This window comes from Diaphorina citri, unplaced genomic scaffold, assembly GCF_000475195.1.
Source record: "Diaphorina citri unplaced genomic scaffold, Diaci psyllid genome assembly version 1.1 scaffold291, whole genome shotgun sequence".
Classification (NCBI taxonomy): domain Eukaryota; kingdom Metazoa; phylum Arthropoda; class Insecta; order Hemiptera; family Psyllidae; genus Diaphorina; species Diaphorina citri.
The window spans coordinates 31,185-49,174 of record NW_007377727.1 but is presented as its reverse complement, the minus strand read 5'-3'; the positions used below and the strand labels follow the sequence as shown (position 1 = coordinate 49,174).

General features: G+C 37.1%; 2 protein-coding genes across 3 annotated transcripts; both read right to left on the bottom strand.

Annotated features, from left to right (window-relative positions):
* Positions 1-514: 514 nt before the first annotated feature.
* Positions 515-17,524, bottom strand: LOC113466549 (PH and SEC7 domain-containing protein 1-like). Of its 2 annotated transcripts, XM_026822072.1 has the most exons (3): positions 17,375-17,524; positions 8,853-9,062; positions 515-793 (listed from the first exon to the last, which is right to left on the bottom strand). In XM_026822072.1, the coding sequence occupies exons 2-3, from the start codon at positions 8,898-8,900 to the stop codon at positions 530-532; spliced, it is 312 nt and encodes a 103-aa protein (XP_026677873.1). In that variant the 5' UTR covers positions 8,901-9,062; positions 17,375-17,524; the 3' UTR covers positions 515-529. The 2 variants fall into 2 exon arrangements, with proteins under 2 accessions (XP_026677873.1, XP_026677872.1); XM_026822071.1 differs by lacking the exon at positions 17,375-17,524 and having other exon boundaries at positions 8,853-9,263.
* Positions 5,889-7,391, bottom strand: LOC103507130. Its single transcript, XM_026822070.1, has 2 exons — positions 7,226-7,391; positions 5,889-6,589 (listed from the first exon to the last, which is right to left on the bottom strand). The coding sequence occupies exons 1-2, from the start codon at positions 7,358-7,360 to the stop codon at positions 6,299-6,301; spliced, it is 426 nt and encodes a 141-aa protein (XP_026677871.1). The 5' UTR covers positions 7,361-7,391; the 3' UTR covers positions 5,889-6,298.
* Positions 17,525-17,990: the final 466 nt, after the last annotated feature.

The window sequence follows — 17,990 nt, the reverse complement described above, 5'->3', positions numbered from 1 at the left end:
CAGCCTCTCAATCAGCCCTAACTAGGGTGATTGCTTTGGGCTGACATTTGGTTTTGGCTATAAAATTCTATGACTGGATGCCCTTCGCACTCAACCTTTGATATTTCTTTAGCAAGGGAAATTCAGGCTGGTACACTCCCTGTTTAACCCTAGAAGGGTAGAAGTGAGTAAATGTTACTCACAACTAGTTTGTTTTCGTGATAATTCTATTTTTTTAAATAATAATGTTTTGAAACTTGAAACATATCTTTTTCATATTCTGCATCTTATAGTCGCAAAAAATCGCTCTTTTTTAATTAGTCAGTGAACATTACGTCTACCTATCTAGGTTTTAATCAAGTTAACTAGGCTGGCTCTTCTTCTCAAGAAAAAGTGCACTCAGTGTCGTGAGGGCAGTTTCCTAGATTAATTGAGTGGCGGTATTGTCAGACTAAAATTTCTGAATTCTTATCGTCCCGAAATCGAAGAGAGAAGGAAGACAGGATAGGACATAAGCCAGACATTAGGGAATTCAAAGAGGGGAACCAACTTACTTTTTACTCAAATGCCTCGACACATCCGACTTCTTGAAGCCCTCCAAGTGGTAGAGACGTTTAGCGAGTCGCAGTGCCGACGGGTAATCCACTGCTTTGGGCGAGAAGTGGAAGGATTGTAGCGAGTCCACATCGGAATCGTCAGACCCCGTGGTGTCTATGGATATAGAGCGGGCTAGCTGGGCTGCACCCTCGGCTAGAGCGAGGAGCTGGGGGTCTTCAACTTCGTCCGAGGCTGAATTGCTATTGGCTAGGGAGTTCTGAAACAGAGGCGGAGGGTAGGGCTGGTTATATACCGTTAGACGGGGTCGAGCGGGTTTCGAACACAATCAAATGTCTTCTGACAGTTTCATTTGTCCATACACGGTGGGTTTTGAGTCAGCAATGTGTGATACATTCCTAGGGTGATCATGCCCATGATTAATTCACCGGGTATGGAATTGATATTCAAAGGTGACTTGTGCCCTAATCAAATGTCTTCTGACAGTTTCATTTGTCCATACACGGTGGGTTTTGAGTCAGCAATGTGTGATACATTCCTAGGGTGTATCATGCCCATGATTAATTCACCGGGTATGGAATTGATATCCCAAGGTGACTTGGAAAAGTTCATACTAGATAAATATTCACGCAACTTCAAACTTCAGAAAAATTAATGTTCTTAATATGAGATATAACTAATAGTTTCGAATATAAAGAAACGAGGCTGTCAGCTTTAAGACTGCCAAGTCAGACCGTCCAACACACCTGGGTCTAGAGGTTTTTCCACCGCATACGTTAAGAGTAAGATGTTGTGAAAGACCTAAATTGAGACCGCGCTCTGTCAGACGATCTGAGTGGCAGACATTGAGCTGACGAGCTAGCAATAGTTCGAGCATCATGAGCTCATTGCCTTCTGGAAAAAAATGGCCTTTCCTTTGACTCAATTATTTTACTGCTGAGTAGTGTTAATATTCAGTATTATCTTGGTTGAATAAACAAAGTACCAAGTTCCATGTTAATATGCCTGATAGTGAGTGGCTGGCCTTACAGCTTACAGTTTTATCGCTTTTCTGGAATGACCGTCGATACTGAGAATTCTCAAGAATACTAAGCGAACAGAGAGTATATGTACGGATATCTATACCTACATAAAGAGGAAAAAACAAGGACTGGGGAAAACCACCAAAGAAAGAGTAGAGGGAAAACCCCTAAGAAAGAGATAAAGAGAAGAATGAAAGAATGTGAAAGAGGAGGAGGAGGGCGAGGACAAAGAGAAGGAAAAGGAGGGAGTGATTGAGAACAATGGGATTTAAGAGAGGTGAGTAAAGAGGGAAGGAGGGAGAGATAATAAATAAGACTTATTGGAGAAAAGTAATAAAAGTGAGTGGCAATGTAGACAGAAGAGAGGAGGGAGGTAAAGGCGAAGAAATCGATCTCCTGAGTTTTCTACATGATTTGATAGGCGATAGTGTATTCTGAACACTTGGAGACTTGATAGTGAGTGGCTGGCCTTACAGCTTACAGTTTTATCGCTTTTCTGGAATGACCGTCGATACTGAGAATTCTCAAGAATACTGAGCGAACAGAGAGTATAGGTACGGATATCTATACATAAAGAGGGAAAAACAAGGACTGGGGAAAACCACCGAAGAAAGAGTAGAGAGGGAAAACCCCTAAGAAAGAGATAAAGAGAAGAATGAAAGAATGTGAAAGAGGAGGAGGAGGGCGAGGACAAAGAGAAGGAAAAGGAGGGAGTGATTGAGAACAATGGGATTTAAGAGAGGTGAGTAAAGAGGGAAGGAGGGAGAGATAATAAATAAGACTTATTGGAGAAAAGTAATAAAAGTGAGTGGCAATGTAGACAGAAGAGAGGAGGGAGGTAAAGGCGAAGAAATCGATCTCCTGAGTTTTCTACATGATTTGATAGGCGATAGTGTATTCTGAACACTTGGAGACTTGCATTGCAAAAAACTGCCTTTCTTATAATGAAACTGGCTTTCTTGGGTTTACCAACACAGGATTGAGAGGAAATGAGGATTTCCCTATACTTAATACCCAGGACAACCTCGGATTGAACTCAATCCTGAGACAATCCACGGTGGTAAAACTCTACCTTACTCTTCGCGTATTTCGGGTGTTACCCCATTCTCAAGATATCAAGATATCATCTTGAGAATGGGGTAACACCCGAAATACGCGTATAGATAAAATATATTAAATTTGTAAAACTAAATGTCAAGAGTTTTTTTTATTTATTAACTTTTAGATTGTTCGCTAAAATGCTGATCATTGCACGTCAATCACTAACAAGTCCATCCCGTATGTATATTTACAGCGAGAGTTATCATTCGTATTGAATAAATTGTGTACATATACCTCTAGTCTCTAGATAACATGATTATCGATATCTGTACACAGCTCTCCTAGTAACAATCGCTTAGATTAGCATAAGCACACATACCTCTCCTAATAGACGCGTCCAATACAGGATTACAAATGGGGATCTTCTTTGACGAAATTCCTGTGTACGGGGTCCTGTATGTACATATAGGACTATTGCACCCTCCAATACAGGATACTGGAGAAATTTTAAGACTCCTTCTTTTGGTCCTTCGGGCCGGAGAGTAAAGCTCTTTCTTTTGGTTATGTTTGTCTTCAATCAGGAAGGTGTGGGTTCAATTCCGGGTGAGGCATGAAATTTTATTCTCACCTATTTCTTGAGACTTTGTAAGAGGAAAGTACTAAGATGATGGAATGTTCAAGCTAAGGCAAGCCTTTGATGTTCAAATCAATACATTGAATGAATTCAACAATAAAAATGCATTTTTTTTGTCTGATAACGAGCCTAATGTGTTTAAGATAAAGTCCGCCCCGGGCAGGACTCGAACGTCGCGACGTAGCGCTTAAAAGGCAGGGGCGTTACCATCCATTGGCGGTCATTGCAGCTTGCAGCATTGTAGAATTTTACTGTATTCCAATTTTTCTACGGACATAATGTTCATTTACTTTACTAGCAAAGATCGCAATAAGCATTTAAATTATAGCTACTCATTTTCGTCACGAGGCTGAGTGGGCAGCGCAACAGCCAGTCACGGAATCAATCATTTGCATGATGCAAATTTTTTGACACCTCCGAGAGTAGAACGCGGGTCTCCCGCGTGCAAAGCGAGCGCAGTGACCACTACGCTATGGGACCTAATAGTTTTAGGTGTATAAAATAAAAATATTTTAAAATAAGTCGAACCAACAGCAATGTAAGTTTGTGTAGGAACCTGCTTTTATAGTGAAAGTGCGTTTATTTGAATAGTGCAGCATGCAAAATGAGTTAGGCCCCGTTCTACAGTTTCATGTGACATTGTTTGACCTATGAGCATGCTAGGAGGTTAACACACATTTCAACATGAACTCGTAGACCAGGGTTAATAGGGCATTCTTTATCGTGCTCTAAGGGCAAAAAACATGCTCAATATGCTCATAGATCTGAGATGATATTCACTATATACCTAGTTAAAAATGTGGCCAAAGTCGCGAAATATCTCAACTATGAAACGTGCAAGAGCTTCTGTTCAGGAAGAAGATTTAAACAAGCATAGGCGACCAAAAAATTTGGCCTTAGAATTGGGATTGATCATGCATTTTCTAAATATTTCTAATATTTTAAAATAAGTCGAACCAACAGCAATGTAAGTTTGTGTAGGAACCTGCTTTTATAGTGAAAGTGCGTTTATTTGAATAGTGCAACATGCAAAATGAGTTAGGCCCCGTTCTACAGTTTCATGTGAAATTGTTTGACCTCCGAGCATGCTAGGAGGTTAACACACATTTCAACATGAACTCGTAGACCAGGGGTTAATAGGGCATTCTTTATCGTGCTCTAGGGTAAAAAACATGCTCAATATGCTCATAGATCTGAGATGATATTTACTATATTCCTAGTTAAAAATGTGGCCAAAATCGCGAAATTTCTCAACTATGAAACGTGCAAGAGCTTCTGTTCAGGAAGAAGATTTAAACAAGCATAGGCGACCAAAGAATTTGGCCTTGGCAGATTACCTGGCCAAGAAGGGAACAAAAATAAGTAGTACATCTCCTCAAAATATCCCTTATGATTCTGTTAAAAGATTATTAAGATCAACTTTCAAAGAAAAATATGACCAATGGATAAAATCGGAAGGAGAAGGGAAAAAATGGTAGCCTTTAGTTGAAAACCCCAATATTATACCAAATCTTCCAAGAAAAGCTGCTGTCGCTCATTTTAGGTTGCTCACTGGGCACGACTGTCTGGCTCAACACCTCCACAAAATTAATATCAAAGACTCTCCTATCTGTCCTTTGTGTTCCTTGAATGCCCCTATGAACTCCTCACACCTAAACTTCTGTCCTGCCTTGGAAGGAAAAATGACCTAATGGTCAAAGATCCCGACATTTGCAACATACATACATACATACATACATACATACTTTTACCGCAGACTTTATGGTCTTCTTTAACTACAAAATTTAAGGTATTTCAGAAAACCAACGAGAAACAATAGTGTTGTTTACAAATATTTTTGTTGCTTACTGAGGTAGGACTTTACTGTTAAAACTCCTTAAATAAATAAATCTTCTTCTTCTTCTTCTTTACCTTTTCCCACTCAAGTGGGGTCGGCCTTAAATAAATAAATAAAAACTAAAAATAAATATTACTGTTCACTTCAATCCAGAATTACGTACCCAAGCAGTCCCAGAAAACATAGTTAGTGTGCCTTTATAAACAAAATGCCTATTAATTTGTGAGAAAAAGTTTGGTTTAAACCAGCGTCAGCGGTAAGTTACGTTCAAATTAGTCGTAAGTTAGGTTTAAATTAGTGGTAGATTCGTAGAAGCTTAACTCATCCTTTAGGGCTGTCTAGCCCCTACACCTAAGCCTCAAATTGGACTTTTTGTGTATGAAGATTAGTGTATGACTTTTTGTGTAGAGAATGCCTTAGGCATTAACCCCACCCTTGATCAAACTTTATTTTGTATTTATACTTTGTATTTATATTGTTACCATCTGTATCTGTAAATAAAGTTTGATCGAATTGTATAATAATAATTAGTGGTAAGTCCCAGCATCGTAAAAACACAAGGTACACCTTTGGGTGCTGACCATTGTGTAGTTTCTACACAAACAAAATCACTCCAACTCCGTGTACTGGCGGGTATTGGCCACTATTAGGTATAGGCCTATGGGCGTTAGTCCCTAAAATCACCACCACCACCAGCGCGAACCACCCTAAGGCCCGTTCCCACTTGTCGTGAGTTTCATCCGATTTTCCCCCCTGAATGTCCTGTAGGCAATGTAATGTAAACGATAGTGTTCACACTAAACACGACAGGATTTTTTTCCGGAACTACACAAAATCCACAACACGTAATGTAAACGATAGTGTTCACACTACACACGACAGGATTTTTTTCCTGAACTACACAAAACCCACAACACACGACACGATTTGTTTGTTTTTTTTTTTCAATTTTTTTTCGAACGACACAAAATGTTCTTGTAGGCAATTTAATTTAAAGAGAGTGTTCCCACTACACACGACACTATTTTTTTTTTTTTCTTTTCTCAAAACGAAAAGTGGGAATGGGCTAAAAGGTTAGTTGAGAACTCAGTACAACCGACACCAACAGAGGACGACCTTAGGGTTAGTAGCTACTATTTAACTTTCACCAGGGGACCACCTTAGGGTGGGTGGCCATTATTATAGGCGTTAGTCCCTACAATCACCTTCACCAGGGAGGTTAGATGGCCACTATTGAACCTCGCTGATCCCATAGATCGCCGCACGGTAACTGTACCTGTTCTGTTGTCTCGAGTTGTTATTGTTGTGATGGTTTGGACTAGAATTCTCTTCCTCCCCCTCCCCCTCTTCCGTCATTTCCCCTCCCTCGTGCAGGGTCAGATGGGCGGGGGGAAACATGAGGGAGAAATTATCGAATGGTATTAGTCCCCCTCCTCCTCCTCCTCCTGACAGGAGAGCCTGATTGGTGACACCCGACAGCTTGGAACTTAGGATGTACGAGTAGATCTTGTAGCGTTTGATCTGAAATGTTAATCAACGACATGAATGTTAAAAAATGGCATGGGATGTTAAACAACGTTATATAAAAAAAAACGTTATGAAACGTTAAACAATGGCATGGAATGTTAAATAATGGCATGAAGTGTTCAACAATATTTTGAAACGTTAAACAATGCCAAGGAATGTTAAATAATGGCAAGGAATGTTAAACAATGACATGTAATGTTAAACAATGGTATGGAATGTTAAACAATGTTGTGGAAAAAAAACCCTTCATTGGTGAGGTGGATCTTGTGAGAACCCACGGACATGACTGCTTGGCTGACCATTTCCACCACATTGGTCTTAAATGTTCTCCGAATTGTTATCGTAAACAGCTAAGGTTCGTGCTCGGAACAACTGGCTTTCCCTTATGCTGTCTTCCTTCTCTCTTCGATTTCGGGACAATAAGACCTCTGCAGTTACAGTCCCCTTTGTCAAAACTTTTTCTTTTAAACTGTCTCTAAAATACGAATACCAATGATAGAGACAAAATTGACAGTAGATACTCTCGTGCTTGTTTTCTCTGTTCCCTAGCCCTAAACTCTCCTCTGAATTCTACTCATTCACACTCGCGTCCTGCTTTGGAAGCCTACAAGACACTTTTGACTAACTTACCTCAGATTGTAGATAGGAATTTTTGTCTTTGTAGTTTTGCACGGTAAGTCCCTTGGCATGTTTATCAGGCGGGTGTAATTTGTGTTGATCTAATTCCTGTTCTAAATGTTGTACCATGTCTTCGTGACTCTTCATCTGTTCTCTCTGAAATAGTCAAAAAGGATATTAAATAGAATAAATAGATGATGCTTGCAAACCGGACGTTTCGGGTTCATTTCCCGAAAGAATTGATTTCTTTTTTTTTCTTTTTTTTTGAGTGACCGCGGCATTATCAGAGTAGAAAAAGTGAAGGATTTGACGCAAAAACGACTTATAGACCAAAATAATTAATGTAGGTTGTTATAATATAAGTCGTTTTTGCATCAAATCCTTTCACTTTTAGAAGTGACAGAATAAATCTCATGCGATCTTTTAGGTACATTTTTCACGTTAAAAAACCAAAATGAAGGTCTAAGGAATTCTTCACAGTGACATAGGGCGTTTATTAAAGTCGATGACCCTACTTATGCGCAGTTCTTTCTGCTCCTCCGCAAGCGTGCTTGCATACTGGCGCTACCTAGCGGACGAAAAAAAACAACTGCGTAAAGTCTGACGTCACACATATTTGAACTCTTTCATTAGAACGGAAAATAAAAATTGAATTTTCGACCTTTTACAGTTATTTTTTCGGAGTTTTGACGTCAGATTTGGATTTTTCCCAACTTTTAACATAGGAATCGGCCATTTATTTATAATTTTTACCCATATGCAACCGCTCCATTAAATGGGGAAAAAAAAACATGGTTAAACTGTCTCTTCCTGCTTCGTTTTACTAGTTTTATATGCGAAAAATACACTGTTTAACTCTTCCTTAGTTGACTTGCAGGCAAGTTTGGCACTAGTTTAGGGGGCACGGTTGGTCCAGTGGTAGCGCGCTTGCTTGCCATGCAGAAGGTCCCGGGTTCGAATCCCACCATCGACAAAAATTTGTATTCGTTTTTCGATTGCAAATATTTCAACGGGTTACTTTCTGGTGTTCTCGTGTTGAGCCAGCACCTAAATGGGAAGTATTGTGTCTCTTCTCGCCCATCTGATGAGAGGCATACTACGGGATGGGCATGCTACGACACAGACCACAAGCGTCCAATGTAGCAGTTGTTTCATCGCTACGAAATAAAAACGGCGGTGAAACACTCATCTTTTAAAAAAATTTCCTTTCCTTTCCTTAAAATCAGATCTGCGTTCTAGAAAGCAAAAGCGCGTTTTCCTTTCGCAATTTTCGGAACGAAAAGACCTTACCCAAAATAGCCATATATAACCTAAAATGACCACACAAAAATCTAAAATGGCCATTAAAAAACCTAAAACGACTATACAAAACCCAAAATGGCCATACAAAACTTAAACGGCCATACAAAACCTAAAACATGCATTAGCCATATAAAACCCAAATTATCCATACAAAACCGTTTCCTTACCTAGTCTGGAATAGATACTCGGCGCGATCCGCCGTCTCCAGTTTGAACACATGTTGTTTCTTCCTATACTCCGTGGCTTTCGTCGCGAGGGAATGATGGACCCGAATCGTGTGAGGCGACACTTCGCACAGGTTCGGGGGTGTTCGGGTTTCCGTTTCGTCCTTGTGGACCAGGTAAATATGATCACAACTATTAATATGCAGACACTGAGCAACCATTTTGACTATGATAATAATATCATAACATAATAATATCTTCTATGATGATAATGTCTTTTTATGACACGATATTCATGATAATTAACTCATTAATATCGATACAGTTTAGAAGATGGATCACTGCACTGTATCTGACACTTTCAGATTTTGTGATAAAAATCTCTGAATTTGTCGAAATTATTTAAATTGAATTTAGCTCAATAATAATTCCTCCGTGTTTTCAACGTAAGAAAGTCCATTTTTATTGTGTCCTAATCTTAAATACGTATTATATTGTAAACAATAATAACAATAAAGGTTTATTTAAAATTAAAATTGAATTGTATTGTATTTTAATTAATTTTATTAAATTTTTAGTTTCAACTTGGAAGAGGTGAGTAAAGAGGGAAGGAGGGAGAGATAATAAATAAGACTTATTGGAGAAAAGTAATAAAAGTGAGTGGCAATGTAGACAGAAGCGAGGGAGGTTAAGGCGAAGAAATCGATCTCCTGAGTTTTCTACATGATTCGATAGGCGATAGTGTATTCTGAACACTTGGAGACTTGCATTGCAAAAAACTGATGCCTTTCTTATAATGGGGTTTACCTAACAAAAAACTGGCTTTCTTGGGTTTACCAACACAGGATTGAGAGGAAACGAGGATTTCCCTATACTTAATACCCAGGTCAGCCTCGGATTGAACTCAATCCTGAGACAATCCACGGTGGTAAAACTCTACCTTACTCTTTGAGAAACGAACCAAGAAGATTGGTAGATAGAGATACATATAATATTTGGCACTTGTTACCATTTTGTTCCATTATTCCTGGCGTTTTCTTAAGATATTGACGAATTTCATGACGGTTCGTTGACTTGACTGTCAAACAAATAACATCTACATTTTTACTTTCCTTTTCCCCCTTGACATCAGACAGTTCTCAATTCGAAGAAGAGTCGAGTTTACAGACAGACGCAGCTTCTAGATTGCCATATGGATTGTCAACTTTACTAGTCAATATGTCGATGTCGCATGAATCTATGAGGTCAAGAGAAGTGTCAATTCTCTTTGCATTTACAAACACACTGAATAAAATTAAATGACTCGGAGTTTCGTCTATTTCATAGACATTTTCAAGGGAAACTGAGTGTAGGTGTTGTTGTTGTTGTTGTTGTTGTTGCTGATAGTGTCCGTAAGTACTGATAGTACTCGTAGTACTATCAGTACTTACGGACACTATAGTGAGTGCTGATAGTACTCGTAAGTATCCATTTCTATATATAACTTAAGTAAAAAGAAAATAATAGAGGCATTTCCCCAGACATCGAAGCCTCCAAAACACATATCCACAATGCCCCTAAGCATTGTATGGTTTGTTGCAAATGTCGGGATTTTTGATTATTAGGCCATTTTTCCTCTCGGATATTTCCCTCGCATCATAAGCAATCTAAGCATTGTTAAAACGCTGAAAATGAACAGAACAACCACATTCTACTCCTACTTACACTGCCCACTCCAGCGGGTTGCTCTTAATCGCGTGGTACAACTGTTTCAAAATCTCCCGAGGGAAATTCTCGCCATCATTTAGGTCGGCCAGGTTCTCAATAAACTCGGTGCAGGTCATTTTCCTGCCTATAACCTGAGCGTGAAGGTCAGTGTTGAGTAACATGATGGCGCAGGTTAACGTGTGAACAGCATCTGAAGGAGAAAAAGGGTTTTAAAATATAATGGAGGGAAAATTTATTTTATCAAAATGTTCTGAAAGTGTTTGGTATAGTAAAATTAAAGCGAAAGACAGAAATAGGAGGCTATTAAGTGAAGGTAGTCGTGTACCTTTTGCATGGCGTGTATGTGAATCGTTGATGCTGTCTGGATTCTTAAGGCCCTTAACATCCCTTTTACCGTCTAAAGGCCCCCCAAAGAACTTATTTCTGTATCTAAGTCCCCGAATGACCCTTTTTCATATCTGAAGGCCCTTTAAGAGCCTTTGCCGAACCTCTTGTTACCAGGTAGTGCCGACAAAAACTACCTGACTTCATTCACAAATCTTCTAGTCTTGGTTAGACTGCGGGGATAAAGGGACTTTTCAGTCCTATCCCAGCAGGATAAACTAGGTATATTCTTTTCTATTATTTTACCTTGTGATTTGAAAGAGCCGGGATTACAGTCGAGGTAGCGTTTGGAGAAATGAATAAGGACTCTCTCCCGTTCCTGCGTTTCTCCAATGAGGACAAACTGCTTGAGGAACTTCCTGAGTGCCATGTCCAGCGAGTCTTCCTCGAAATTGAAATACTTGAGATACTCTTCCGCCACTACGCGACTGAAATCGTTGCTATGGAAACAGAAAAAAACACGTTGTTCCTTAATCTCTTTTTTTTTACTTTCTATTTTTCGAATGGAATTCAATTTAATTGAAAGAAAAAAAGGATTAAGAAGGAACATTTCTTAGAACGACATCTCTGAAACGGGATTACAGGAGTCTTGTCTAATTCCTGTCCGCCCTTGTTTTCCAATCTTCAAACGCCATCGCAAGCTAATTAAACAAAACAATTTATTTTTTATTTCGAAAACGAATTAGGTCACCCACACCAATATCTGTCCTATTGTACCTTACCTACTGGAAGGAAGGAGAGAGTGACAGAGAAGTAAGTTCGGAAGGAAGTAAACAGAAATGCCAACCTAATGGTTAAAGTTCAAACTAAAATAAAATAAACACAAATGCCAACCAAGGGCCTTGACAAAACCTTTGACCTTGACAGTTGAAGACCCAAAGCCTAAACAGATGAAACTTCCAAGAATCCAAGCATAACCTAGAACCAAACCATCAGCACAATCCTCAGACATACTACACAGACGTCAAATTGAACCCTTGTACATGACCGACACTTCGAATGCAGATAACGTTAACACTTTGAATGCAATCAGAAGTGACCTGAGATATAGCATACCATAGAGAGGCGAAATGAAAGAGAGAACAGTAGTTAAGTAGGAATGATTCAGAATTGGAGAGGCAAGTTATTTAATGATTAATCATTCAGAATTGGAGAGAGACTGGAGAGAAAATCGGCAAAATATACCCTTTTTTTCCAAAGAATGTAATTTTATTTTGTTCTTTACAATGACATCAACTAAAATTAAAATTTAATAAGAATATATTATGACATTGTGAATTGTATTTTAATGGATATACCCCAATGTTATGGACTTTCGTCTGTATTAACTAACGTTAGGGTGAATGTAGCCAATTTTTCAAATAATATATGTACAAATTTATGAAATGTTATTTATTTTAATCAATAATACATAAATAGATGTATCATGAGATATAGGTATGAGAACCAGGCAGAACCTAGGGTTGCAAGAATGTCAACACTTTGAATTCAGTGAGAACTGGCCTCTGAAATAACATACCCATCATAATAGAGAGGCGAAATGATCGAATGATGGAGAGAACGGTAAGTACAGCTCATGGTAAGTTATTTAAAGATCAATGATTCTAAATTGAAGATAGACTTGACGAGACAAATTCAGGAGGTGGCGTCATTTCCAGGAAAAGCGAATAAGGCTTAGTAGACGGACTGCATAGATATAAAATAAATTATGATGGATGTAAAAAAAAAGAAAAAAAAAAAAATCGAAGCATCTGGACTCATTGCTCTTTTAAAAGAAACATTAAAAACAAACATTTCTTACAACCACAAATGGAGATAAGAAATGAGAGTCATTCATTCCATTTTCTTTCGCTCATAAAAGATTCTTAATCTCCATATCGATTGCTCTTTTAAAAGAAACATTAAAAACAAACATTTCTTACAACCACAAATGGAGATAAGAAATGAGAGTCATTCATTCCATTTTCTTCCGCTCATAAAAGATTCTTAATCTCCATATCGGCACAAATAATTCTCGGAAATTATTCTTCTTTTATGAATATTTTATTGCCACAGATCGTATAATAATGACTAGTCAAAACAGGAGATCCCCAGAGGGTGGAACTATTAGATCTTCAGAAGGAGATGATGTACCTTCATTTCGTGAACAGTGATTGAGGATAATAAGAAAATGCGCTCTTTAAAAGGACATAAACCTCTTTAAAAAAGCAGTAAAAATTGCAGTCCTTATCGCGACTTTATGAGACGAACCTTAGTTGAAAGTAAGGTTGGATAACCTTATGCTTTTACTGTCTATCCAAGGAGAAATAAAATTTCTCAAACAATAGCAGTGTGTCAATCCTAGGGCCCTTCATTTCATGGACTTCTCCATGTTCACTATGTACATCCTTCACAATTCACAATACTGCTTCTGTGAACAATATTTCCCTTTCAATTGTTTCTATCCAAGGAGAAATAAAATTTCTCAAACAATAGCAGTGTGTCAATCCTAGGGCCCTTCATTTCATGGACTTCTCCATGTTCACTACATCCTTCACAAGTCACAATACTGCTTCTGTAAACAATATTTCCCTTTCAATTGTTAAAAAAACCGAATTTATACTTCTGCCATATAAGTCTACGACTTGCGAAGCGTAGGTAAATATAAAAAACAAATAGGGAACTTATTATCAATAAATAATGGTGCTCGAATGTTTTCATTTTAATGATACTTCGGTTTATACTGGGTGAACTGTTAACACATAGGTAATGTGTTCCACTTGTTATTACAGAACGCTTGGCCGTCATTGTTTTCAACAGATCAAAATTTCGAAGCCAAATACATTTTTGTAAATAACGTATTGAATTCTAAAGATACATTGCAGTAGTAACAAATTTAAGCAAAGTTTAAAATGTACTTATTATCAATAAATAATGGTGCTCGAATGTTTTCATTTTAATGATACTTCGGTTCATACTGGGTGAACTGTTAACACATAGGTAATGTGTTCCAATTGTTATTACAGAACGCTTGGCCGTCAATGTTTTCAACAAATCTAAATTTCGAAGCCAAATACATTTTTGTAAATAACGTGGGGAGGTCGGGGAAGACAGACTGTTGTTGAGCGACGAGCTGGTGGGGTTCGACCTGGGGAAGAGGGTAAATTTTAGTTCATTAGTTCCAAACAATTCTGTGAACTGAAGATACTTTCTTCAGTGGAAGAAAGTACAACTGACGAAACCACTCAGGAAATGAGGAAACTATTGATATTGGAAAATGTAAGACCACCACCTTAAGCAATATGTACATACATGCGACTTGTTTAGATAATTTATGACGTTTCCTTTGAAAAGCTCTAGACAATCTTAGATCTTAGGAATGTTTCTTTGACTTCTTAAGGTGTTATAATTATCCTTGAGGACGTCTTGCTTTGGAAAATATTAAAGGCTTTCGTCCTATGTCGTAAAATATCGCCAAACTTCCGGTCATCAAAACAAATCAAACCGATTCCGATCTTGATCCAAAGTCACGCACAACACGTCAAACTGCCAACATCAGTCAACATATCCGATCCTTATCAAATTCAAATAAAATGTGAGAGTGATTTCAATAATTTATTCAAAGCTCGATGTACATTCGAATTATTAGATGAACATTTCCATATACATAGCTTTTAATTCCTTTAAAATTTTCCTTTGCAAGCAAGCCTTTAAAAGCAAGTGTGTTTGTGTATAATTATGTATGTGTCTGTAATACTTTCAGATTCATGTAGATAGGTACATCGTACATATTCTATGTAAATAAAACCACCGTAAATAAAGGGTTTATTAGATATATAGGAGTGCAGAATAGAATAGCAATAGATTAGAATATATATCTTGTTTATCTAGGAGGTTAAAGAAGGGGTGAGCTAAGAATAGGATTGATATTGCCATCCTATAATGATAAACCTGGTTGTAACGCATGTATGGGAGTATGAGCTTATAACTTATTGACAAGTGTTGACTGTCTATGTGAATTAATGAGTTTTATATGTTAGATATTCGCAGAAGGATCTCAACTGTGCCAAAGATAATTATAATATTATATCTAAGGAACAACACTAGAATAGGAAATGACAGAAGATTCATAGGGAAAATGCATCAAGCAAGCTTATTATTATTTTTTTTTTCGATATAAGTGACTAAGTGAATGGTGACAGATGGAATATGTTGAGTCAACCGTGAGCACACGTGACGTGATACCGTGATGTATCCGCGAAATTCTGTGTCTATCTATAGGAAGAAAAAACACTGATTTCCCCCTGGTGAGAATAATTTACAAGATTAGTCTGCAGAATAGAAAGCAGGTGGTACGCTTTTCTTAGTAAGGAAGACATAAAGTCGCTGAAGGAACAAAACTGCTTATCAACTATTTTGCAAATTTTGAGAAGCTAAAAACAAAACACAGGAAGTGAAGTTAGGTGAACATGAGGTGATCATAAGCAACCTCAGTGGTGCATTGGTTAGTGGTTAGCTCGGTGAACTTCGGATCCTTGAACAGTCACTGTAGTGAGGTTATGAAGGTATTCGATTCATAACCAAAGGGATTGCGGTTCGAATCCCAGTAGCAACATAAAATAATCGAGTCAAAGGAAGGCCATTTTTTTTTCTTCTTCAATAGATGCTTTAACTATACAAGTTTCGTGCCGAATAAGATAAAACATTTGTAAGATTAAGTCTAAACAAATGAATTCCTAATTATTCAATTCTTACCTGTACATTATTATCACAGGAATTGTCTACATTATGGTGGTGAGGATCACACGACTTTCTATCCAGATTACTACAACATACTCGACCTTGACACAATGTATGTAGATATTCCGATAAGCCAATAACTAATATATCTTAAACACATACGATATACGTACTTGCTAATAGCTAGGCTAGTTATTGTGTATTTATACTATTTATAGGCATATGGTGTAGATATAATAATAGCCAATGTATTTATGATATTGTAAAAAAGATAATCCTCCAGCATCTACAAATATGTAGAAAATAATACTTGTTGTACAAGTACATACTGGGACTATAGTTTACTAATACTCGTACTTAAGCTGGTAAAGAGTCCACCTGTTGTTCTGTTTACTACAACATACTCGACCTTGACACAATGTATGTATGTAGATATTCCGATAAGCCAATAACTAATATATCTTAAACACATACGGTATACGTACTTTTCTAATAGCTAGGCTAGTTATTGTGTATTTATACTATTTATAGGCATATGGTATAGATATAATAATAGCCAATGTATTTATGATATTGTAAAAAAGATAGAAGGACGGACTATAAAAACCAGTGTGTTTGTTATCTTTATTGGTGATCTTATGTTCTGGCATGGACGCAGATGACTTCATTCGAGGAATTACCAGCTCGATTCAGATCTATTTTGAATAGAGTGCCTCATTTGCCTGCTCGTAAAGTTTGTAGCCAAAACCAAATGTCAGTCCAAAGCAATCAATCACTCTAGTTAGGGCTGATTGAGAGGCTGACGAAAAATGCCGACCCCGTCTGTACATGGGAAAAGCCGAAGGAGAAGAAGTAAAAATAGTAGATAAGATAACTTCTGAAGCAAAGGACCTTTTCACACTAGTACAGTGGTTCTCATACTTTTTTGCATGGCGCCCCCTTTGGGCATATTCTCATCTATGGGTTTTATGGAATAACAAAACGAGAATTTGAAACTTTATATTCAAGTAAGTAGGTTACCAATTTATAGGTTTTATGAAATAACAAAACGAACCAACCGTGACTCAAGTCTTAAATACGTATTATATTGTAAACAATAATAACAATAAAGGTTTATTTAAAATTAAAATTGAATTGTATTGTATTTTAATTAATTTTTATTAAATTTTTAGTTTCAACTTAGACTTATGTCAATAACTAAATACCACTTGGATGTTTTTCAGCTCATAAAATTAAATGTTTTATCAAACAAAAAGCAACGAGGTCACTTATCAGGTAATGATTTGGGATAAAGAGTTGTTTGTTCACGAAACAATTTAAACTGAAGGTGAAAACGAAAAAACCTAAAAAAAAAAAATATTTACAAAACCATATTTACAATTTACATTACCTATCTAATCAAGAAAAAGAAATTAAAGGGGGTCATAAAATCACACAAATTATTATTGAAGAAAATATAAAAAAGCACAATAGAACAAGAATCGCCAGGTGAAAACTGATTTTGATGATTGATGATGGACCGATAAAAAACAAGTAGGTAGGTACTGTACAAAAAACAATATAGGTAGAACAATATAGGTACTGTAAGGTAGTAAAAAAATCTAAATTTAAAACATAAATCTGATTTGAATGATAATTTATGATTCAGACGGCACAGAAGACGTCAGACGATATCACCAATTATGTCAATAACTAAATACCACTTGGATGTTTTTCAGCTCATGAAATTTAATGTTTTATCAAACAAAAAGCAACGAGGTCACTTATCAGGTAATGATTTGGGATAAAGAGTTGTTTGTTCACGAAACAATTTAAACTGAAGGTGAAAACGAAAAAACCTAAAAAAAAAAAATATTTACAAAACCATATTTACAATTTACATTACCTATCTAATCAAGAAAAAGAAATTAAAGGGGGTCATAAAATCACACAAATTATTATTGAAGAAAATATAAAAAAGCACAATAGAACAAGAATCGCCAGGTGAAAACTGATTTTGATGATTGATGATGGACCGATAAAAAACAAGTAGGTAGGTACAGTACAAAAAACAATATAGGTACTGTAAGGTAGTAAAAAAACTAAATAAAAAAGCACAATAGAACAAGAATCGCCAGGTGAAAACTGATTTTGATGATTGATGATGGACCGATAAAAAACAAGTAGGTAGGTACTGTACAAAAAACAATATAGGTAGAACAATATAGGTACTGTAAGGTAGTAAAAAAATCTAATTTTAAAACATAAATCTGATTTGAATGATAATTTATGATTCAGACGGCACAGAAGACGTCAGACAGACCTAAAGTGCTGAGAGGATGTCAGCCATATGCCATATGCTACCTAGTTCTACTCCGATAACATTGAAATTAAATCAAAACGTTTGAGCAAATAGCAGAAGAAATAGGAAGCAGAAGAATAAGAAGCAGAAGAATAGGAAGTCGTGTCATCCCCCTCGGCAAAGTCCGGAGATGAAATGTTCGAGATACCTGAAGGAGAAA